Source organism: Dermacentor andersoni, chromosome 3 (assembly GCF_023375885.2).
Source record: "Dermacentor andersoni chromosome 3, qqDerAnde1_hic_scaffold, whole genome shotgun sequence".
NCBI lineage: Eukaryota > Metazoa > Arthropoda > Arachnida > Ixodida > Ixodidae > Dermacentor > Dermacentor andersoni.
In genome coordinates this window covers 110,061,878-110,087,441 of record NC_092816.1, presented here as the reverse complement: position 1 = coordinate 110,087,441, position 25,564 = coordinate 110,061,878, and the positions used below count along the sequence as shown (strand labels likewise).

The window sequence follows — 25,564 nt, the reverse complement described above, 5'->3', positions numbered from 1 at the left end:
CTCTCCTTTTCAATCCTCCGACGTGTTATCAGGCGTGCGACGCAACTGGCAAAGCGAGCGGAGGCGAGAGCAACGCCGAGGAAGGCGGTGTGACGTCATACCAATCGGCGGTGGCCGAAAGGCGTGGCGCTGCGCAGCGGCGGAACACCTGTGGCTCGATGCTACTAGTGGCGCATGCGCAGTAGTGACTAGGGAGCGAGAGATAGAGAGAAATATTATGCAACAAGGGTGAGGCGTGCAGAAGGGACACAATAGAAGTGGACAATTTCTCGTCTCTAAATGCACAAGAGGCGCGCGTTGTGACGTCATGTGCCTCCTCGGAGCACCGCCATGGCGAAATCGCAATTTCGCGGCCAGTGAAGCTTTCGCTTTAAAAACTGCATGCCCGTTTACAGTGAGCAGTGCTCAAAACGCGCCGACGTTTTCCCGTTGGCTTCATCTCGTGCACCATCGCCGTGTGACGTCTGCAACACCGCTGGCCGTGCTCCTCATAACGCCGGCGTCTTGAGACGCAGCTGTCGGGTCACTGTCTCTTCCGCGCAGCGGCAGCTGCCTTGCATGCTGCCTTGTGCGAGCATGTCGTCCCCACGTGCGATTGCCGCCCGAGGAACTCGAAAGCAATGCTAGACTTTTCTGTCACCTGCAATGATTTGTCGTTCGCGGGAAAATGATAATCTTTTCATTTTTTCGACCTAAAGCAACTCGAAAGAGGAACACTCAGTCAGTTCAGAGTGATAAACGTATTGTTTCAAAAATCAACTTTTCGGTAATTTCGCGCAAAGCGATTGATTGCCGAAGAAGAAAGTGGGGATCAGGCGAGCATTTCTGTAATCTCACGCCAGAACTTCAGTGCAGGTACTTCACTGTGACGTCATGTATTTTGAAGTATTTTCTTGTATTTCTGCTGTCCTGGCGCAGTAAACATACTCAAAACTGGCGGAGTTTATTCTTCAGTTCATTTTTAGAATATAAATGTTTGCAACTTCACCAATCAGCAAATGACTAGAGCCGAAGAGGCGCTGTCAAAATTGCTGACGTCATGGTGAGCTGGTGCAGCAACTTAAAGGCGGCGTCGCCACCCGTCATTTGTTCTGGCGTTTTTTTTTTATCACTTCTCAAGCCTCCCATCACGTGAAAAGGGATATTTTTTCTCTATTGCACAAGCGTAAGCTCAACTGATCTTTTTTTAGTGTTTATTTACCGAGGATAGACTAGATACGTAACGCTGACTTTCTAGAGGTTGAGTTCTCGGCCTTTGTTACAAACTTAAGTGGTTGTGAGTGCTTGAACATACAGCTAACGAGGTGTTTGCCCTGAGAAAGTACGGCCCTGTACACCAACGCCGCAGGCCGTGAAGTTCAGAATGCACCCGATGTCACTGGCGATGCCCGTGACGCTGTCGTGCTCGTTTTCCTTCATGCTACCGGCGTCCACACCACCCAACGCGCTCGTCTACGACATGGCAAGCATGGGTGTCCGCGACATGGTACGTCATTTACTGTGTGGGCCTGATTCTTAGCTATCAAGCATGGATACATATGCGCCCCTTCAACACCCGAATGCCACCGTCTTCACATTGTGATAAAAAAAAGGTTATGCTAGAGAGCTGGCAAAACCATAACATCTTCTTGAAGATTGACCTTGAATGGGTCCCGAACCACTCTCCGGCTTGGTGAAAGAACAGAGTCCGCGGGCAACATACTCTGCTGTGAACATCTTAGCCAAATTTTGGAATCGTGCGCGGTGCGCGCAGCTCGCAAACCGAGCGCGACCTCTCCGTTTACTCAAACGTTCTCTTTCCAACACAAGCCTGCTCCTCGCTCTTTCCTAGACGCCTTATTTCGTTATATAGCAGATTATCATAGGCAGCTGTTATTGACCAAAAGCTGACATCAATCAAGAAGGGTTCTTGAATGAGTCCGCTTCTTGTTTCTGTTACTGAGCAGATTTATTGACGCCGTTTATTAAGCAGGCTGAAGTAAGCGAAAATCTCCTTTTGAATTTCGATAATAATTACGTACTTCTGGAAGAAGCCGACTATCGTCTGCTCATGCCCGGCCGTGGTCGCCCACGTAGGAAATAAACCTTGGCCACCCTGCTCATCGATCTCGCAGCTTTGGGTCTCGCAATATAATGTCGACAAGTTTTGAATACCCAACTACCTTCGAACCACCTGTAACTTAAGGTAAGAATACACACACACTTGCCAGCGCGCGCTCACATCTGGTCGCTGCTGTTTAGACGCCTTGGCATACTTCGCTTCGTATTGAGCTGCTGATAGCGCTTCAAAATGCGCCACCCGGACGTGGCTAATATATCCGTCGGTCAAGCTCGTGCAGGAGGAAGCCGCTCCACACCACGTAGCACTGCCATACTGAAGCACATGAGTGCGAGCGCGCACTCCAGCCCTGCCGTGCATAAATCAAATGCTGTGCATACGCGCTACAGTTTCATGCAGCTGCAATCTCTTACCTTGCATAGATACGCGAGGTGCCATGACGAGTCCGCTGGCTGAGCCAAGGAGGTTATATCAAACTTTACCTCCTTGGACTGAGCACATTGCTACTCACTGAGAACAAGCGCGATTGGCGTGTTGTAGGCGCCGAAATCGGAAGTACCGCCTTCTACGTGAACATCCAAAATAAAACTCGAACTGCGCGCCGCGGTGATGTTCAGTAGGCGGAGCGTTGTCACCACACCATGCTCCGGCGTAGCCTTCGCAGTGCAAGTCATTGAAAAAAAGCCGAAGCACCGGGTAGGGGAGTTGATTGCCAATAACTCCGCTTCTGCTGAACGCACCGAAGTACTCTTCGCAGCAAAGTATTCCTGAAATAGTGGATTTCTTTAACGTCATATTCATTTGTCCACTTAAACAAAAACTATGGAGGACGCTTAAGCTTCGCTTTCAGAGTGGAACGCGATAGCATTCAAAGATCCCTGCCTGCTTATCGCGCTTCCCGGCAACTGCAGCCTATGCAACCGTAATGTTTACCGGGAAACGGACGTACCGAACGTTATGCAAGAAGGTGGGCTTTCTGGTAGAAACACGGCGTCTTGCGTGGGCCGCGATACGGCGGAGGCAAGCGCCATCTCGAAGTGTTTCAAGGAAACGTACGTACCACTACGTGGACTCCGACATATTCACGCGCCGGCGCGCGCAAATGGACGCCGTCGGAGGTCTATGAATTGTAGAAACTCTGTAAAAGGGGTTTATTTGACTTTTCGCGTCACATAATTGTGCTTTCCCGTATATTCAAATTACCATCCGAGACCTATCATGTCTGTAGCTTGCGTGTAAGTTGTACAATATTTTAACTTATTTTAGCTTGAGAAACACAACTGGTTCTGTTCCTAGCGCCACATGGAGGGCCTGGGTATGAATGGTTCGAAGACATTTTTGCCGAAGAGACGTCAAACGTGGACACTGGATCTTGTGCGACATGGGTCCGTAACGCTATCGCATTAAAAGTGGTGCAGGGCTCCTTTCAGACCTTGAAAGGAAGCCTTAGTTCAGTGGTTCCTATCTAAATTCACTGAAAAGGAGAGATTCTGTTTCTCGGCAAACACTGCACTTAGTATGGCGAGGATTCTCATATTTAAAATAACATGTTAAATTGTAGTGAGTGATGGCAGGTAATTTCTGATTAGGCCACCGTTTTTTGAAAGGGACTTGCAACCAATTTTCGTGGTGCCCACATTTTTTTAGTGCAATGGAAAGCTTACCGGCGAGAGCGTCTAATCATGAAGTAGTAACGCGGAAAACGCCATGGAACATTTTTTGATAATTTTTCGATCTGCAGTAAAGATGAAGTCGTTCACTGCATGCATGCTGAAAACTGTGATAACTGAGCGCGATAGCGATTATAGACCGGCACTAGTGGGAGGCAGACAACAAGTGCTGCCGTAGGTGTGAGAAAGTATTATTTTGTTTATCGAATCGATGTTCCTGCGATTCATGTTTTCCAAAGTGTTAAAGTATTTCTGCGATAATAGCTACGTGTTTTTGCGGTTTCCCGTCCAACTGCTTTGGTATTTGACTAGACAAAATGAACACGCGCATCGAAAACGAAACGACGCTTTTACACGTGATACGCGGTTCGTGTTCCTGTAGCCAAGCGTGCGCTTCTGATTTCCGCTGTCGTCTCTCGAAGACCTTAGCGAGCTCGAACAAAGGATTTTAGCTCGCATGCCTGCTCAGAATTTAGATCCTTACGAAGCAGCACCCGAACTTCATACTTCGATGGACGAAAGCGGCAGCGGAAGCGACGAATCCGACTTTCACGATAGACCACCGTCCCCGCCACAAGCAGCGCGCCTGGAGAATGCCGACTTGTAAAGGCTCACTCCCAATAGGCCGACCCGACACCGATTTCGGTCTGCCAACTGTCAGCGACAGCGTATTTTCCTTCGTGTCGGCGTCTGTGTCACACTGTACCGACTCTGAACAGTCTGCCGACGGTCGGCGGAGAGCTCGCCGTCGGTACAATGTGACAGAGGCGCCGAGACGAAGGTAAAAAAAACGCACTCATTTACGGCATAACTCGGTGATGGCATCTTGTATGACAGGTAGATCGTAAAACTCTGGGTACTTGCATACTCGTGCTACACCCGCGTGCGTACAGCATGCGCGCCACCATGCATGTGGGACGACGCCTGCGCCGCTCGTTAGCGTGGACTTCCTTTACTTCCTAATACGCATTTAATAATGCTCAAGTGTCTAATAATATACTAACTTCATTTTAAGCAATAATCATACTGTAGTTAATGACAGTCGACTTACGTACAGTAATATCTTTACTGCATTTGGAAGTATCAAGATTTCACCGCCAGACCTGTGACGACAAGTGGTTAGTGATTTTCCTGACTTCTTTGTCAATTTAAAGTTATATTTCCTACTTAAATCCCGAACAGCGTGCTGGGTTCTATCACTATAAATCATGGTTATTTCATTTCCATCAACGTATCACAACACATTCTGGCCAGTTGTCGGTCTCCTCAATAAATATTACGGAAAATCGAAAATTTTCAGAAAACGGCACTGTAAAGTTTACATCTTAGTAACTCAGCAATGAAAAAAAATCACAATTCCTCGAAATGCATCTAATATTACATCGAAAGCGGACAAAGTTGTTTTATAAAACATCGTTCTGCAATCTGCTGTTGTTACGTAAGTATGACTTTTGAAGAACTCTTATAAACATTATAATAACTTCATGTAAGCTGTAAATTTATATACCAACTTTTTCCGCTTTATATGTTCTAGCAGATTCAGTTGACAGGAGTGCGATATCTACTTTGGGTGCAGAGCTACCAATAGAAAGCAAAGTTGCCGCAATGTACCAGTGAACACTAAACTTTCTCGACGTTTTACAGTCTGCAAAAAGACGCTATGCGACAATCAGTAACTATCGATAACAGTTGCTCAAGCTGTCTTTTATCTAACGATCCCTTCAACCGTCAGCGTTACAAAATTAGCAAAAAGGTTTTACTTATATCAGCACCTTTTCGGCAGTCGCGGTACATGAAAAGCTAGCAATCACGTTTGCGTAACGATTCCCTCCTTCTGATTTTCAAAATAAATAAAATGGGTAGATTGTGCTTTTTTATTGATTTCTGTCTAGACAATATACGTGGACAAAACTAACTGCGAACGGCAGGCGTAGCTGAACTAACACGAACTCAAGTCCGTCATTACAAGTATTTTATCGGCAACGCACGTACCATATAGTGACCGTCATGATGAATGAACTGAGCCAGCGACAGTGTCCTTATGTCACTCAGACCTTTCGCAGAACATTACTGGTGAATCGTGCAAAACGAGTACCTGCTGACAGTATTCGTAAATGACTTTCGCTTACCTGTGGTCGTTGAGAACTCCGAAAGAACTTTTCTGAACTACAACTCCTGGTGCTCGAACGCCACAGAGTCGCGCACATGATGCCGATTTTTGACCCATGTTCGTCGGATGCTTGCTTGGCTTGCTTTCCTGCGTCTTGCCACCCTTGACACCCATCTAACTTCTCTCTCTTATCTTACCCATTTTCAAACTTAACGCTACAAGCGAGGCAGGTCACCGGGCGCGAGCCGAACTCTCTTTCGGCCATGCTGTGCGGAGCCAAGGGGGGGGGGGGGGGGGACGCATTACGGCAACGACTTTCCGCGATGTGGCCGATTTAAATTCCATGAAAAAGAGCATGTAAAGAAAAGGTAGCCAGAACGAAGCGATCGTTCCCGTCCACTGAACTTTCTATTCTTCAAAAGGCTAGTGGTTGCAAAAAATGAAAACCACCGCATCTAATTTGCTTAATCCTACTACGTATCGGCTCGAGTATGTCTTTTCAAGCCGCCAAACTAGTGCTTGCCTTCCGGGGGACGGTTCGTACGGCGTGCGATCCAACGTCGCCTTCTGTCGTAACTTTGGAATTGGTTGGGTGCTGTGTGGTTCGTACAAGGTGGACGCCTGATTGGTCGCCTGACCGTACCGTGCGTCTCTTGCGAACCAACGGTCAGCTCGACGTGGAAGCGAGGCAGCAGCGACCCGTCGCGCGCGATATCTATTGAGGCCGACAATATTCGCGGAGCAGGCAAAACGACCCACAGAGACGGAGCAGCCACTAAGAGTGTCATGTTGAGGCGATGCCGAGTGGTGCTGCCTGCTCAAATAAGCCCCTCCGCTCACTTTAACACCATATTAAAATATGTTCAAGGCAACATTCGCCATTGATACTCGATTGAGGTACCTGCCCATGCAGAAAAAAAAAATTAAACAATACTAACATTTCGAGTTTCAAATTTCGGTGTCAGTGTTCCTTGGTCACAGAAACGCTCCCCTCATATGGGCAGCACTCAATAAAGGATGTGCCGATTCCTGATTTACCAATGTCTAAAAGCAAAGAAAACTAAAAAAAAAGACTGCCAGACAGGAATGCACTTGTGGGCGACAAGAAATCAATACAGCATATCATTACACATCGCCAGGCTGCTTACCTCCTCTTTTACATCACAAGTATTGCAAGTCACCTCGGATTTTTTCAAGTCCGCTGAGCAGTACTCAACGCATTGCAAGATGCACCAACATCAATCGGCCCAACTTCCAGCTGAACTAAAAACGTGTCTGCAATCCTTTCTCTCACTTATCAGATCTGGCCCGGGTTTCAGCTGACCGTCATCTGCGTCTGCATCACCGTACTGCTGACGAGTACGCTCGGCCATGTTGTGCTCGACGTGGGAGAATTTCCGGAGTGGGCTGCGGAGAACGTGACCAGCATTTCGCAGCTGGCAGCTTAGCGCGCTTCGGGACCAGCTGCGCAAACCGCTTTGCGTCCGTGGCAGCTACACTGTCCCGACAGGGAACTGACGACGCGTTATTGATAGGAAAGTACAGTCACCAGCCAGGCCTCATAAATGTTGTCGATCTACTTAAACCGATTGTTTGAATATGGGGAGTCATGAACCGAAGCTACTGTTGGAAACACAGCTATTTACTGCACCGCAATATTGCGATAGAAAGAGGTAGACTGGGCTCGTATGAAGGCAGGGCCCGAACGTAATTCAGTTAACTTTTTCGTCTGTACACAATGAGAAAATAAGACTATCTACTACTCCCAGCAAGATGGCAACCTGTCGTGGGCAATGTTGTTTCCGAGGCTTTCCTTGCCTCTATTCTATAAAAGCTGCCACGCACTGCAGATGTAACCACTCGCTTCATTTTTTTTCTTTGCCGTGACAGCTTTGGACAGTTTCTTATTCAAAAAGTACCGGGGAGGTATTCTGCAAGAGTCCACCTAGTAGACTGTCCATTTCGGCCGCTGTTGATTGGATGCAGCTGTACGAACGAGGAGGAGACGAGCGGCCCTAGCCAAACAGCAGTGGCCGAAATGGACAGTCCACTTGGCGGACTCTTACAGAATACACCCCCCCCCCCCCCTGCAGTGCCAATCGAGGTATCCAATATGTGGTATCCTTTGTCATTATAGATCGTGGATGCCAAGGTTTCCCAGAAATCACGCCCAGGCTGATACCACTGTTACCCACGGATAATGGTACCATGATTATGCGAAAACCCACGTTCGCCTAGGTTTTCGCATAAAGTCGCTACAATATCTACGGGGTTCTCACTAAGACACTCCGACCAACACCATAAATATACGTCGTAAAGGAACCAGCACCATTCGTTTGCGCCGTCATTTTCTCACTTTTTTTTTATTGCGTTGTGTGTTGACCATTTCATCGGGCTAGGAGGAAAGGCCGCGCGGTGAGCCTTTCCTACTTTGGCTTGTGCGAGACGGCGTGGTGCTGCTTGAATATGTTGCGCTCGCGTGGTGCGGAAGCATTAGGAGATGTTTCAGGTCGTTTTCCGTGAAACGTGCGCAATGTCAACTCATACGAGGTCGTAGAAGCACCATTGTGTAGCCTTTCGGTGCGGCAGTAACTATAGCATGCATGAGCTTCTCTTGCCTTAGCAGACAAACCGGCCCTTGGAGTCGATAGACACTTCGTACAGAGAGCCGCCAGTTTTCCAAGTGTTATGTCTCCTCCACCTTTGATTAAATCGACTGTTATTCCATCTTCTCCGGCCGCTCTTGCCCGCGTCGTGTCTTGCAAGGCCCTTCTGACCTCATCGCTAGTGACATGAGGAGTTTCTGTATCCTGTTCATTACTGCTTCGAATGGAGGCATGCTGACTCCTCTGGGTGCTCTACAGGTCAGTATTAGCGGCGAGAATTTGGAGTGGCGCCCTCTCGCTAGTGACGTCACGGCCAGGACACCGCTTGCTCCGGCTCGCTCGGCTGCCGCGCGCGCTCGTTTTCTTGGTGCGTGCTTGGGGCGTTGGCGGCTTGAGCCGTACTTACAGAAGGTTATTTCGGATTATTTCTGTTGCCATGCGTGGACCGCAGTTTCTTCTTTGAAAGCGCGTGAGTCATGAAAATTTGCGGCTTGGATATCGCGAGCTATGTAGCGCTGAAGGGGTGTACTGGTCTTGCAATGCATATATGCACCCTGTCTGTTCATAAATATTGCTTAAAAATAACGTCTGCAAGTTCAACACGCGTAGTTATTTATGATGCTCCTCTAAACACTTAACATTCTCTTATTACTTAAGTATGAGATACATAGCATTTTACATGGAAGAAATACCTTGATATTTGGTGGCAACATTATAAATCCGTGTTAGAAGGACACTGCCCAGCGAAGCTTTCATCATAATTCTTATCACTCTGGTGAGTTGTTTTAACGAAATGTGGCAACTGTATTAAGGCCTAAATGGAAGAGATAGGCGCGCATTTTGTGTGAAAAAGTTTGGTACTACTTTCACCGTTCTCTGAAATAGGCTGTTAACCTATTTGCTGTTAACACGACGGCGCATCGTGTATAGCATATACCTATCTCACGAATACCATAACAGCAATCACATGAAAGAAAATTTCGTGTTTAGGATCGAGAAGCAACCAAAATGCAAGCGATGAAATGTGTCATAGTGACCCTCAGTAGGGTCACCCTCAGTCTTTTTTTTTTTTGGCTCGCACACTGACCGGCTCTTCTAATACCATAAACGCACGCTGCCTACGTCACTTCTGAAGGCTTCCTAACCTCACCCTCCCCCCCCCCGCACCCCAATCCAACCGTCTAACCCGCCACTGCATATAATCCGCACCCTCAATTACAACAGCCCGGCAAGAAAAAAAAATCATGAGCCATTCAAATCTGTGAAGGTGGATGACCAGCGAAGCTGCTTAGACAGGTGACATAATTTTGAACAACGGGACAACATACTTATTGCCCTGATCAGTGGTTATCGCGACGATAGGTGCGCACACATTCTCGTATCACCTCTGTTATTAAATGCGTAAGCATTTCTATTCCTGCCGAACGAGAAATTTCCCCGTAACGTAAGACAATGAATGGCTCATACCCCTGTAAGCAAGCAAGCAAAAAAAAAAAGAAAAATATTGCCTACCTGAGAATCTACTGCTCTTCAAAATGGTGGCTGTTGATGACTTATCTACTGAAAATGCATGTCCAAATGATGATACGTATAAGCTTTTGCATAGAATGAACCGATTTTGCATCACATTCGGGAGCTGAGTTTTTGCACACGCAGATTTGTTGACGGATACTAAAAATCCACGCAACCGTAGCCATAAACATCTTCGCTGCAAAAAAAAAAAAAAAAAAAAGAAAAAAGAAAATTCGGCGTATAATTTGCATAAGTTATGCAAACAACGCTGTTCAAATCTTCGCAAAAACAGTCTCTATTCGCGGATGCACGACACGTCTACATGGTATCTTCGCCTCTGTTTTCCAATTACTCCGGCGCTCCTGACAAAGCTGGATTCACAAGTCGGACGCAACAGTCACATGATGTGTGACGTGACTCGAATCGCATTGCAGCTACATTACATCGTGCCAGCACTCGCACGACAGCGGATGACGTCGCGGACGGAGAAGCCCTCGCATCGGCATCGGCGACGGAGCAAACGCGACCGAGCCGAAAATCCCAACGGTGATTTGGCTCACCGCTGTATCGCGAAGCACTTCGCTCAGTGTGAGGGAGCGCTGCGTGCAGAATTCGCCAACTACCAACAGAAAATGGCGACACGTAAAGCGGAGGAGAATGGGCGACCGTGAAAGAGGGGAGAAGGAAGCTTCAACATGCAGGGGTGGGGAGGAGGTCGGGTTCCCTAGGAGATGACGAAACTGAATCGCAGAAAACATTGCCCTCAGGTGTGGCTTCGCGGCAGCGTGAATGATGCTGCCGTGAAGCCCTACTTCAAAGCGACATTCGCATGTAATTCGCACCCCCACTTTACTGTTGATACATTTTTTAAAATTTTGGTGCGGGTTATACGCGCGAAAATACACTATATCCTTCTCTTTCTTTAGTTATTTTGTTTTTCTTTCTTTCCTTCCTTTTCCTTTATATATATATATATATATATATATAATATTGTTATGCCACCTTTCCACTCTCCCTATCTTGTCCTCTCGTTTTATACCCCTGTCACACGGGCACGCACGAAGTCCTTTAGAACAAGGGAGCACGAGGCTTCCTAATGGAGCTCAACTTCATGGAAATTGGGGTCGCGTCACACGGCCAACAACGAGTTATTAAAAGCCGCCAGAGGCGCGTTCAGTGGTGTTTGGTTTAACTTCTAATTACGCTCTTAGGTATTATGATTACCGCTCCTTCCATAAAACATATATTATGAAACATATTTGACGCGAAAAACGTATACCTCGTTCAATATCACTGTGCGCTCGCTAGCCATTGCAGGGCAGTCAGCCACGCTAGCCACCCTGTGTGAGGAGTGCTTAACGTCTGCTTCAGCTACGCCGTGGGTCGGGCCGGCATTTCGCTGTCTTCGGGATCGACCCACGTGTGGGGAGTGCTTAACGCCTGCTTAACTGCATAACTAATGCAGTTATAACACCTTACGGAAATACCGAGACTATACCGTCGTTTTAAAGGTATTCGCCCCTAAATGGGCTAAAATATCCGCTGGCGTTGTATTATTATTCCGTTTTATTAGAGAGAGAATAAGAGTGTTGGAGTAACCGAGCAACGCTTAATATATGCATACTTTTAAGAAAGTGTTAGCAGGAGCACCGATATGTTCAGCGTTCCATTTTAGAGCATGCCAGAGTTCATTGATGCTCAATTTTGCGATTTCAGTACGTAACATAATATCCATAATTAAGAAATTATAATTAGTTATTCTTTTTGATTACTGCTGCTTGTGTCATTGTTAGTTGTCGTGTTAGTAATATCCGCGCCTTCAGATAATCCCCCTGGACTGACTCAATTCCGCTTTAACGGGGAAATACACGAAAAAAAGGTATATATGTTTTATGCCTAGATCATCGCATATTTCAAAAGCGTCCGAATTTGATATCTTTGGTAAAGTTTCATGCCGTAAAAACAGTGAGAAAGGGAGGACAGTGTGTATATATATGAGTGGCATGCCCAGTCTATGCGCAATTGTCTTCTCATGTCCCGTTTCCGGCGCTTTTGTTTTATGTGTTGAATGCTCTGTTTACGCGTAACGTACGCGTTTGCACCGTGCTTTGTTATTTAAGCAACAGCATATGAGCACTTGATAGGACATAAGCAGCAATCATCGTTGCCCAAACGCTTCCATGAACTGGTCGAAACTATATTCATTGTAAAGCTATAACAACTTCGTCATCCACGGTGACATGCGGCAGCTCTTCGCGACGACGCAATATTTGTCTGAATCCTCAGATGACTCGTCACTTAGCGCAGCTATAGTACACGCTACTAACCACAGCGTGGCTAAGCCTCACATTGCGTTGTTGACACCACTCGTTCTCAGTTAAGCTCCTTCGCTTCTAACGCGACCAACGTGGCATGCTTGTCCGCATGTTCCCTCATGCTACGTCACGTCGACGGCAGCGCCAGTCGTCCAAAACTGTGTACCCGAACGAGAAACGCAGCGGATACGAAGGACCTCGATTTTCGGCAGACAATCGAACGTCGCTGCGCACTGTGGCCCATTCGAGTGCAAGATACATCCGCTCTAAAATGGCCGTCGCATCATTTACCCGTTGGCGCTAATATCTGAAAAAAGAGCAGGCACGTGTATTGTTGACTGTGTCACGTTTCAATGTTTCTGTAAAGTTTATTTCGTTTGTTAAGGTACAGCTGCTCAAACAAGCAGTTATGCTTCGATGATTTGTCTAGAATTTTTGCACTAGTCGCTTGCCTGCATTCTGTTTTGTTTGTTCTACGTGATTTGTACAGCGTGCCCAAAGACACCTAACGAAGTTGTTTCCATTGTGTAATCTTTAACGCACTTCTTCTCTTCCTATTTTTCGCGCTCTGAAAAGAGATAGCGAAATGTGCAAAAGAAAAAAAAGAACGTTTATCTGTCCTTGAGCGCCTGAATTTCAATGCCCTTAATTGTGTTTCCAAATAACGAAACCTGCATATATCCTTACCTTTTTCTTGCAATAATATACAAAAATTGATGGCGCGGTCTGATGGCAACCGCGAGATACTCACGACCGCAAAAGATGTCATTGCCAAGAAGTGAAAAGTTAGGTTGCTGACTTTATCAGGGCGCAAAGAGAAGCTGGAATATCAGCAACTATGGATGTCATAAACGGGACGGTGAAAGAAGTCGCAAACATTGGTGGCGAATTAGGAGCAAGATCTGGACGCCCGTTTATCTCGACATGCTTCTGACAGATCAATTTTGCTTAGTCAGGTAGTGAACTGGTTTGCGGCGGCCTAGAATGAAATTACAACCGATCTGAAACATTCTTAAGGTGTGCATATTGTAGGAGGGTAACATTGTAATTGATATATATAGAACTTCAAAGCGACAACAAGGAAAAAGAAAGAAATCTTTTATTAGAAAATAGATCTGCAATATCGAAAAAAAATGATAAAACCTTCCTTAACGGGAAAATGGGAGTAAGCGAAGCTTGCTCTGAGTGCACCTGACTTCCGTCGAGGTTAAGTAACCCACAGGCAACAGTGGCGGATTGCTTCAGCCTCCCATTCCCTCAGCTCGGTATCTTCTCGTTGCTGTGGGATTGCCTGGGCTGGGGCGTTTCTAACGGCTGGATCGGCGCGCCAACGGCGAGCCCTTGCACGGGCGAGTTCTCGCGGCCGCTCGTCGAACGCTGCCCGTTCCTCGGATGAACGCACAATGCGTGGCCGTTCCACCCGTTTTTCACGACTGAACTGAACGGAAAGGAAGCCGGCGCAGTGTGCGCGAAGCCCTTTCCTGCCCTTTCCCTCCCCGGCTGAAGCGAAACGGCTCCGATTGGTGGCGCGCGTGGCGTGAGGGCGCGCCTATGCAGCTTGAATTAGCTGGAATACTTGCTAATGACTCACGCTTCGGCTCCCGCGCAGCTGTCAACTCGCCAAACCGCCCTTTCCCTGCTCTGCTCTGGGAGCAATCGGGTTTTTGCGTGACCACAACAACACCACTTGTGAACCAATACATGCTTCGCTTGAGAAATTTACCAAAAACATTAAAATTAAACCAAGTTTGCTGAGCGATAGGATGGTTTTGCTTGCTTTGGGAAAGAACACGGATGCTGGTCGGCGTCGTCAGCGCAACTATTGTATCTACAACTGCACCACAAGACAACACACAGACGCTGCTCGGCGCGGCAGCAGCAGCGAGCGAATCGACCTTCATGCTGCGTCTCGCTTCAGCGCGAACTACGCGCCGAAAGCACAGCACATGCGAAGCTACCAGCACTCGGCGCACTTTGTCCACATCGCAGATCGCTTTCAACATATGATGGCCCAGGCGGCGTACGCAGAAGCCGCCGGTAGTGGCAGGCTAAGTACCAGCTTGACGTTGGCTGAGTTTGGAGGTCAGATTTACGGAACCAGGCGTTTTATGGGTTTGTAGACGTAGTAATAGCTCGCTCTAAAAGCCACCCTTACCGTGAAAGGAGGCCTCATAAGACAGAAAAGACGGGAAAACGAAAGGCGGGTTACGGTGCTGCTTTCATGTTCCCGCGTCAGCTGGCCATTGCATCATCTATCTTCTCTGGTTTAAGTAATTGTTTCTCGGTAAACGTAGACTACATTATATTCTAATGAAGGCAGAGACTGAAGTTAGCAACTTTTGGCAGCATTTACTGCACCATCAACGGTCCACACACGTGAAAACACGTTCAAATCGTTGACGCCGCACTCGTGTACAGCCGCTGGCGTTTCAACACCAAATTAAAAAAAAAAAAAGCGAATGTTCCTTTCTTTTTATATTCCAGTAATCAATCTTGTACTGCGAAATTCACCCAAATAGAGTTGTGAAATAATGCCTCTTCAGTTTAAATTGATTTCGTGTTCGATTGTGTCGCGTCAATTTTGGATCCTCAATTATTCTAATCGCACTCGTCTGTGCACTCCTAACTGCCACCTATTACCTTGTTCTCTTTTCGCTCATCATATATATATATATATATATATTGTAAGACAACGGAATCGCTTCGACATAGCATTCAAAGCATCGCTAAGTCTTCAACTTACCATCATCCGTTACCGTTTTATATTTTGCTAACACGGCAGCGTTCCGTTTCTATAGTGCCTGTGCACAGACGTGTGTGCGTGTGCGTGTGCGTGTGCGTGTATGTATGTATGTATGTCGCAGACAGTCGCAGATTACTCTGCGACTGTGAATGAATAGCTATTACTTTTCTTTTCCCTCTTTATCATCATCGCACGATGGTTTTCTTCCATGCGAGTGGAAAGTCGGGAAGGTAATTACAAACCATAAATTAGGCAATAAGCATTCGCCTCTAAATTACAGACCGATTTCGCTCACAAGTATACCTTGTAAGATACTAGAGCATATCTTGGCTTCTCATTAGTTACTTTTTTGGAGTCGCATCCATTTTCAGCACCATCACAGCATGGATTTCGCAAATCATACTCGTGCGAAACTCAACACTTTTTGTACACAAACTGAACACCATTCTTGACAATAGGTCCTTGGCTGACTGCATTTTTTCTGTACTCTTCTAAAGCCTTTGACAAAGTGTGTAACAAACTGCTCATCTATAAATTACAACTACTTAAGCTCGATCCCTGCATTTTAATCTGGATGGAAATTTTCTTGCTAACCGTTGTTCTCAGTTTATTTCAGCTAACGGCGCGAATTCTGAAGAATGCACAGTCCATTCTGGTGTACCGCAGGGCTCAGCCCTCGGTCCTTTTCTTTCCTCATTTATACTAACGATTTACCAGCTTGCGTTTCCTGATCCGTTCATTTGTTTGCCAATGATTGCGTAATTTTCCGAGACATAACAAATCCAAATGACGCTGCTCTTCTTCAAGCTGATATTAACGCAGTCTTTGAGTGGTGTAATAGACGGCTTATGGAACTAAACATTGAAAAATGGAAGTTCATGCGAGTGTCTAGAAAGATTACTAGTTTACCCATTTATCACTTAAATAATTCACTACTCGACAGCGTATCTTCATATAAGTACCTCGAAGTTCACATCAGTAGCAGTCTAACATGGGATACTCACATCTCTCATGTTGTCTGCAACGCTAATCGCATGCTCGGATATCTTCGTCGTAACTTTGCAAAATCACCTTCGTCTCTCAAACTAATGCTATATAAAACACTCATTCGCCCTGAGTTAGAATAGGTCGATTCGGTTTGGGATCCGCATTATAATAATTTGGTACATTCGCTTGAAATGGTGCAAAATAATTCGCTCCGTTTTATACTCTCTAACTACAATCGAATCGCGAGTATCATGGTAATGAAAGCTTACCTTAAACTACCTACGCTTGCTTCTCGACATGCGATGCTTCGCTTAAGCCTTTTTCACAAGCTGTATCATCATCCCTACCTGCGCGATTTACTAATACTTCCTCCCCATTACGTTTCGCACCGTCTGGGTCATGCTCATAAAGTTGGCATTTCATTGTGTAAAACAGAATCATTTCTATAGTCCTACATACCACGCACATGAAATGATTGGAATTGCCTTCCCAAATTGGTAGTAACAATTTCAGATCATGGAAAATTTGTGACTTCATTAACCAATACCCTGTAACAGCTTGTTGTATTCTGCCTCTTTATAGCGATTATTGTATAATTAGAAAAACTGGACTGCTTCTTTGTATATATATAGTATTTTCTTGTAACGTGCGTTTTGCCTCTTCATAACTACTATCGCATAATTAGAAACATTGTGCTGCCGCTTGTAGTTAAATTTTGTTGTCTTTCTGTATTTTATACCACTCCCCTCTGTAACGTCTGTTGACCCTGAGGGTATCATAAATAATAAATAAATAAATAAATAAATAAATAAATCTGTTCTTCGCTTTTCTCCTTCCCCAAGTGTAGGGCAGCCAACCGGGAACGTCCTTGGTTAACATCCCTATCTTTCCCTCTTGGCGGCAAGCTCTATTTGTTGATAAGTAGCTATCTACATAAGAGATTCTTTTTCGTACTTACCGAGGATGGTCCGACATCCCAGCATTACAGTAACCGTGGGGTGCATCAGGGCGGAGTGCTGAGCTCAACGCTCTTCAGTCTAACACTCACTGGACTCGCCGACACCCTGCCATGCACCGTTAGGCTCTCCATCTATGCCGACGACATTGGCATTTGGACGTCGGGAGTGACGCGACTGCAGCTTCGCGCGCGGCTTCAGATGGCAGCCACTTTAACATCATCCTACCTTCGAGAACAAGGACTTCATATATCATGTGAAAAGTGTGAAGTGGTGGCGTTTACCAAGAAATCAATGTCTCCATATGGGATATCCGCCGACGGACAGCTGATCTTGTACAGCACGAGGCACAGATTTTTGGGGGTGGTCATTGACAGAAATCTCTCCTGGACCCCTCATGTGAATTATGTGAGAAAACGCCTGACAGGAATTTGCCATATGTTTAAGTTTGTAGCAGGAAAGTCCTGGGGAGTGTCAATACAATCTATGCTGCAACTGTACAGGTTCATCTTTATTGGATTCCTGCGGTACAGCCTACCGGTCATGTACAACACCTGCAGAACTAACCTGAATATAATCCAAAGCATCCAAGCCCAAGCCCTCAAGATATGCCTTGGTCTACCGCGGAGTGCGTCAACGAGTGAAGTTATTGCAGTCACTCAGGATTCCACTCTTAGAACACACATTACCGTTGAAACAATGCGTGTGCACATGAGACACTTCGCCCGGACCCCTACTCACCACCTCGCAAGTCTCCCACTAGATAGGCCCCACACGACATTCAGTGCGAATGTCCCCGCGCACCGTGCCTAACTCAGGTCAGGTTACGCAGCTGCGGCAAGACCTTCCATTTCTCCATGGTGTGTGCGCCGTACTCAAGTAGACCTTACAATCCCACGACTTCAGAAAAAGTCGGACTTGCCGCCATCAGCACTCAAGCAACTAACTTTACTTTTCTTGTACGAGAAATACAGCGACTGCACACACGTCTATACTGATAAATCAACTACATCAACCAGTTCCAGCGGCGCTGTAGTTATACCAACAATGAGAATAACCAAGCGGTTCAAGACTTCCCATGTCACTACGCCTGCACCTGCACAGCTCGCGGCTTTCCGCGCGGCGCTTCATGTGATAAATGCTGAAAATCCTAGAAAATGGGCAGTCTTCTGCTATTCAAGGCCAGCCTTGCAATGTGTGCAGTCGTTTCTCCGATATGGAACTCACAATCAGCTCACGTGCGAAATCGTGGAACTTGTCCATCACTTAAGAGAAAAAGGCTATGATATCTCTTTTCAATGGGAACCAGGTCATTGCGGTATCATAGGAAATGATGACGCAGATAAGGCAGCTCGGACGTCAAACCAAGACCGGTGCGTCCCCATTCCACTCTCAAGGACAGACGCCGCGAGACAACTTCGAATTCTAGCACGATCTCCTTAGCAGAGTGGAATACCGCACATACAGGGTGCACAAGACTGCACAGACTAAACCTGTCACTGCAACTCAGACCTCTGGCCGGTCTGCACCGACGCGAAGCGTCTCTTCTGTGTCGGTTGTGGCTTGGAGTTGCCTTCACGAATGCCTATCACTAAGTGGAATGGCTGATAGTCCTGCATGTGATGTTCGCGGATGCGAGGAGAACATTGAGCACTTATTGTGCCATTGTCCTCAATTTCAAGCACAAAGACAATATTTGTCCAACACATTGAGGGAATTGGATGATCGTCCTCTGAGTAAACAGACAGTACTAGAGCACCTTCCCCATCGATCATCGGCTCAGGCGGCAGTGAAGGCACTTTTGTGCTTTCTGAGAACGTCTGGCTTGCGCGAGCGGCTTTAATGCAAGTACTGTTCTTACACGTCTCTGCACCTTCTCTCTTCCTTCTCTCTCTTCCCCTTCTCCCTTCCCCCAGCGTAGGGTAGCCAACCAGACCCTTGACTGGTTACCATCCCTACCTTCCTCTATTCCTCTCTCTGTCTCTCTCTTTCTCTCTGGCTGGCTTATTATGGTGCTGCATCAAGCGTGCGATGAGAAGCAGCATAGCGGACGATCGGCTCTCCCTAGAAACATGGAACTTTCTCATATAGTGTATTTTCCGTACTTACTTTCGATTTTCCAGTTTCTCGTGTATTTTCAGACCTGTCTTGCAGTATTTTTTGTATTGTGTTGCGTTTTCTGGTAGGGTACACTTTACGTTGACAAGTACTGTGGTGATCGTGCGTGATCTGCGGGTTGCACATCGATGTCTCATCGATGGGTCCCTAAGTCAAAGCGTTGTGTGAGGCGCTACATGCCTGAAAGGTTAAGTTCTTCCGTTATGTCAACTGGGCAGGTTAACTGCTGCAATAGGACGCTTCCCGTACAAACACCACGTTCAAGAAACCTTACCACCCGCCGTTATTGCTCAGTGGCTATGGTGTTGGGCTGCTGAGCACGAGGTCGCGAGATTGAATCCCGACCACGGCGGCCGCATTTCGATGGGGGCGAAATGCGAAAACACCCATGTACTTAGATTTAGGTGCACGTTAAAGGACCCCAGGGGGTCAAAATTTCCGGAGACCTCCACTACGGCGTGCCTCATAATCAGAAAGTGCTTTTAGCATGTAAAACCCCATAATTTAATTTGAGAAACCTTACCTTGCACTCCATAAGTTCCGCCGCTTTCAGGCGCCAAGGACGAGAAATGTTGTTCAACACGGCGTTCAACCACTTCATTTATTTCCTTCGGTCTACGTCACTCAGATATCACGGCTTGTCTTTGTCGGAAAACAAGACCCACGTAGGAACATCCAGTCACTTCTGTTTACAAAAATACTAGCCTCGCTAAATATCGCTTCGATCCACAGAGGATTCATGTTGAAAGAGAGTTGTACCAGACATCAACCGATTGTTTCCGCCGACGAGGCGTATGTAATTAATGGGAGTGCTTGGTATATTTGTCACATTGCTACGGCCACGCTAGAACCCGACGAAAGATTGACCACAGTGGTAAGGAACTTTGCAGAATCTTCATAACTTGAATACAATAACAATAGTCGTCTGCGCGACTCAATCACATCTTAAGGACTCGGTCATTAGCTTTGTCTTAACTTTACCATAACTTGCATAAAACGATTCAAATATTCTCACAAATCATTTTTTTTTTGCTTGCGGTTTTCTCTGTTCGTCCGATTGACAACGTCACATAATGTAAAAGAGCTGCGGGCAGTTTTCACTATCGGGATTGTCGCTAAACTTTGACCAAACGACCTACACTTGGCACGAAACTCGCTACGCACAGGCAGGACACACGTAAGAAAAACAACTGGCTTCAGACACTGTGCTTTATCGCGCCAGAGCAGCGGCAGTGAGGGTTTTGCGAATTTAGATCTCTTTCAACAATAAAATGGCGTCCGCGGACAAAGCTGTAACAACGAAGACTGAAAGTGTACGTCTCAGTGTATATCTTTCATTTCACTCGAATAACATCTTGCGAGTGTTCCACCGTGGACGTAGGACCATTCGCTCTGCACATACACACCTAAAAACACGTCTGGCTAAAAACAGGTACAGTTACCAACCACTCCTTTTGAGATGAGCTTTCATATTTAAAGATGAGAACCCTACAGCGCTGAATCCAGCACGCTAAACTGTATTCAAAGACGCAGTAAGTGATTCTGTGCACAGTAACTTGCACGTTACCGCATGACTCATCAACTCTGTCATGCATCGAAACTATGAGCAAGGTCTTGGAGTCTTTGGGTGCCCCCGACGTGCCAAAAAACATGAAAAGTCAATACAATGCGACTGGCTTTTGTCAGAATGGTTCACAATTCCTTAGTAAGAGCCTGTGAAGCAGTGCCGTAATTCCATAGGCCCATAATGAAGTGCAGTTAAGGCGACAGATTGTAGTCCTACCAAACCATATACTTTTCTATTAAAAATGCCACGCGTCCCACAGCCTCCGCATCCAGTAATCGCTTATCAAAACAAGGGAACGCGTTTATTTGCATAGTATCCCAAGTAATGATATGAGATTAGTACATGTGGAAGTTATAGGGCACATGGGTTTCATTGTGGAACTGTTACGCACTGTTTCATTCTATACAGACCCATCCGTTCAATTCTCCACGCATTCAGCTAAGTGCACTCACGAGTGTTGAAATTGTCTACATTCTTCCAGCCATCACGTTCATTCAAAAGGGACAATCGGCTTTTGACAACTTCTTCGGACACACACCCGCCATCCTCTAGCAAGAGAACTACAAGCCAACTTCTCTCCGCGTTACGTCATCACCTTGAGAATCACTGACGTTCTCTCCCGACAGGGCTTGCCAATGAAGTGAGCGCAGCTATAAGAAGAGTCTATTATAACAAAAATTCAGTTTAATATTATGCCTATAGAAATAAATTAGACTGCGAAAGACATTTCGAACATCGCAACCGTCTGAAAACGGCGCTCATAGATTAGGTTTAACAAGATGGAAGATGCAGCAAACAACGTAATCAGTGCTGCTGTGTTAACAGGCTGGAGTAGCACTACAGTGCATAACTAACAGGAATACGCATACTATTATGGAGTGGTTGCAGGGTAGTGTGACACTTGTTGAAACGGTCTGTGCTCGTAAAGTAAGTCGTACAATGAAAACAACAGCGTGGTTCTCTCTCTCACTTGCTAGCGCAGTCCTAATTCGAAGCAGCTTAAGCGCTGTAATTACGACAGACACAAATTCCACGATGCAACGCGCAGCTCTAACTTTCATCGTGCCTGATAGCATATTGACAGCATGAAATGGAACATTTGTTCAGAGACTAGCCGAGAAGAAAGCAGTAACACAATAAATTGACAACAAAGCATAAATCAAGAGAAGAGAATGCTTGTCGATCAAATTATTGTCTTCTTGTCCTATTTTATGATTTCCATGCATAAGTATTATTCATCACGCATGAAGTGGCCAACCACGATTTGAAACGGTGACCACGCCCTGCCTCTTGCCTGAATTAGCAACCACTACTTGACCTTGCTGTTAAATAGCATCATGTGAGGGATCTTTGAGCTGTATAATGCCGCACACATAAGGCGACAACAACGTTCGCTGTATTTTGATGGCGATATATTTTTTAGTTATTGACCATCGGTGGACGATGGTAGGCATCACTGCGGGTCCCGAGTAGAATGACTACAGAAGCGATTATTCTACACAATCACCGTGACTCCTCTGGTCATGCTTTTTTGAACCATATATGGCTCACCCCTACGCATCGCGAGAAGTGACGCCCGAGTAAACCTATACCTGCATAGTTAAAATTATTTGAGACGTCCCATTTTTATTTGGTATAGCTGCACCAATGACGCATAATAAAGGTTAGGATGCCCCGCTAGTAGCTACGCCGGTTATCGCGTTTGTCCTTTTTGGCGTTTCGCGCGAAAGTGGGGCGAATGTTGTTTTATCAACCGGTAAGGACAATAAAACCATACTTATAAAGCGTGCGTCGTGCGATGAGTCGTCCTAAATCCTTTGCAACATTAAACCTCCATACTGTCTTACAACGTCGTAAAGCTTAAGCAAACATTATTATTACTCGGAATCATGTCTTTTATGTGAAGACTTGTCAAGCTGGGAAATAGCGTGAGGTATATAAAGATTACAATTTAGTGATTCGTTCTCTTAGCCTCGTCTCTACGATCACATTGCGTAACATCCCTGGAAAGCGGTTTCCATATTGCGTAGCGGGCATGAAGAATTATTTTTCCTGCTCATTCTATGCCAGTATGACATATGGTGATCGACAGGATGACGAATGTTCACGCGGAAGCTAATTTTGGTGAACTGATATAAATTCGCTGGCGTTCGGTTTGCACAGCCCTTGTAAAAAAAAAAAAAAACTTGTTTTCTGAAACAAAAGGAGATTCTTAAATCACACTCTGTGCAAGGAGGATGCTTGTCACCGGCATCTCATGTTATTTCACCGAACAGCACAACATCAAAGCCAGCCTGTGTGTTCTAAATCCAAACAGGCTATAACAAATCTGGCGCAAACACTCTTCCCTGTGGTTGCCTTCACGATTGCCGGCGCCCTACTTTCCCACTGCGTCATCATAGAGCTATGTTACGGGCCAATATGTATTTGCTGGTCGTAGCCAAAAGAATGTAAAAGACCTTCTTCAAGCCGTATGAGCATCGAGTGATACCATTCGCACTTGGTAATATTCTCACAATTTGTCGTCCTTATACGACTACGCACAACGGGAAACGCGTCACTATACCGCGGTAATTAGCAGACACCTTAATTATTGCACACTACAGGGAGAGAGGAAAGGTAAAAACCAACTGGTGGCGTAGTCTTGACGACGGTAACAACGCAACGGAAAGTTTCAAAATCACTAACTCCTGCATTTGAACCAACAAGCTAGCCACCCTTGTGACTCGCGAAATACTTTTGCAAACTCGGCTTTGTTGACCAGAAAGGCTGGAGCATCGAGCCGCTGGCCGCCGCTAGCTTGCGTCGCCAAATATCGTGTTCACATGCCCGACTGCCGGTGTTGAGGAATTCGAGATCAGTGCCTCCTGACGACAAGTTGAGAGGAGTAGATCAGTGTGTACACTGCAGTTTCTAAAATAAAGAGTCGATGACTTCACCGACTCAAGCGACGCACCCACAAATTCTACCGCCATCTTCGCCGAGAAGTCTATCGCACTAACACAGACAGGCCAGTTGTGCTACTGAGAATACGCCTTGCTTGTCCGCTTTTCTCTTCATTTTTTTTTCCGCCAAGGATTTGGCAGCTGTTACTGTTCGCTGCCGCTTCGTGGCGCTGCTCACTGATGGTTCTTCGACAATGACACTCGAGAAACTCAATGGATTGCGCCTGCGATCTCCGGAAACAAGCCGTTCCGTTTCTGAAGAGTTCGGCCATTTACCGCAGCGAAGACTGTGAGTGGCTACAGGCGATGCCTCCTCCTCCTCCTCCTTCACATCGACGCCGATCGCCGGCGTCATAGGATTCGACAGCGGTCCCTCCGACCCTGGTCGCCGGCACCACGCGCACCCAGTCCTCCCCCGTCGTCCAGGGCTCGCACGATCTCCCGGAAGAGCAGGCCCACGTGCCAGTTGTACTTGGCCGAGCACTCGACGTAGCCGCAGCGCCAGTGCTTCTTCACGAGGCCGGCCACCTCGCGGTGCTCGCGGGGCTCGCCCAGGTCGTGCTTGTTGCCGACCACGAAGACGGGCACGCCCTGCATGTTGCGCGACTCGAAGATCTGCTCGCGCATGTTCTTCACGTACTGGAAGGTCTCCGGCGCGTTCAGGTCGAACACCAGGACGTAGGCGGACGCGCTGCGCAGGCCGCAGTAGCGGAAGTCGCTCCACTCGTAGAACGAGTTGGCCGGGAAGTACGGCACCACGGGCAGGTCCGTCACCTGCACCAGCGGAAGCGAACGGATGCGTGAGCAAGTCTCGGTACGGATTGGCATCACCGAGAGGCAGGCGCGTTCTGACACGGACAAAAAGTACGAACGAAAAGGACATCTCGTACTACGATCGTCGACTGAAAGGTCGTATACAGTGGCGGAAAAAAAAAATGGAAGACATAAAGTTGTCCTTTTTTTTCATTTCTACTTTTGTGCGTGTTATCATCGTGCCAGCTTTTCAGCGGCTTCAATTTGTTTGCCTTTCTTTTTCAAGCAAGGCGAGCAACAGGAACTACAGGTTCTAGAAGATGACAAAAGGCATGTCGTCCTAGAGCAATTGTGCAGGCAGGTCGCATACCGTAGATAGACGCCAGCGCTGAAATTAGCTCGTTGTAAAGCACGCATTGAAATAATATTGTAAAATCACAAATACCCCACATAAGACACATACAATGAAAGCAGGTATATGCCTTCACAACACACTTGGTTATGATGCGAGAATGCGAAAGAAAACAAACCATAAGTATTCCACACAGAGTCTACACACACCGCTACTCGATTCTGACAAACTCATTCTTATTTTTAGTTGGAATAGTTGAGAGCAGTTATTCAAAGCCTCCAGAGTAACGTTTATGCTCGTAAGAGAAATAAAATTACACAGTTCCGAAGGACTCTAAAACTTGATCTAAGGGATGCATCGTTTGGCCCCATAGTGGGGGCGCTAAACATGCCCTTATTTACCTCTTTAACATGGGCAAATAAATTTTTCAATTGTGTTAAAGCGCAATCCGCCACGAGCGAAGAGTGACAATGGCGAAAATAAATAACCGTGCGCTTTTAGACACGCGCGCGCGTTTCTTAGCCTCAATAAGCGTTTCAAATGTCTCGCTGTGCTAGATGCCACGGGCCAAGCAGAGTGGTAAAGGTGGGAAGTAAGGACGAATCATTAAAGGGCATCCTGTTATTGTGTCCGTAGACACCGATCCAAATTTCATCATCAAGAAATGCTCTGAGCAGAAATATGTCTTAGACCTGATGCTATTGCCTCTACCGCTTAACACTGACCGCCAGACAAACGGCCGGACACAGGGGCGCTCACGTGTCGATAGCTATTGCGAAGAACATTTTTTTATAAAGAACAACCCCAACGGAGAGAAGGAGGCGTACGGTCGCCAATGCATCTGTTTAGAGCTTTGAGTCATTGCACTCGG

General features: G+C 46.5%; 2 protein-coding genes across 7 annotated transcripts in view; one reads left to right on the top strand and one right to left on the bottom strand.

Annotated features, from left to right (window-relative positions):
* LOC126540300 (Na(+)/citrate cotransporter-like) overlaps positions 1-7,437 on the top strand; it is a 165,581-nt gene extending 158,144 nt beyond the window's left edge. For 4 of the 5 annotated variants that reach the window (XM_055074929.2, XM_072287278.1, XM_055074931.2 and 1 more), the window contains 2 exons: positions 1,349-1,486; positions 7,141-7,437. In XM_055074929.2, the coding sequence (XP_054930904.2) occupies positions 1,349-1,486; positions 7,141-7,287 (285 nt within the window). In that variant the 3' untranslated portion in view covers positions 7,288-7,437. The remainder of the gene's footprint in view (positions 1-1,348; positions 1,487-7,140) is intronic. The other variant, XM_055074937.2, reaches the window with a different exon arrangement.
* Positions 7,438-19,663: 12,226 nt separating this feature from the next.
* LOC126539598 (ras-like protein family member 10B) overlaps positions 19,664-25,564 on the bottom strand; it is an 85,664-nt gene continuing 79,763 nt past the window's right edge. For both annotated transcript variants that reach the window (XM_055074960.2, XM_050186488.3), the window contains one exon: positions 19,664-24,362. In XM_055074960.2, the coding sequence (XP_054930935.1) occupies positions 23,940-24,362 (423 nt within the window). In that variant the 3' untranslated portion in view covers positions 19,664-23,939. The remainder of the gene's footprint in view (positions 24,363-25,564) is intronic.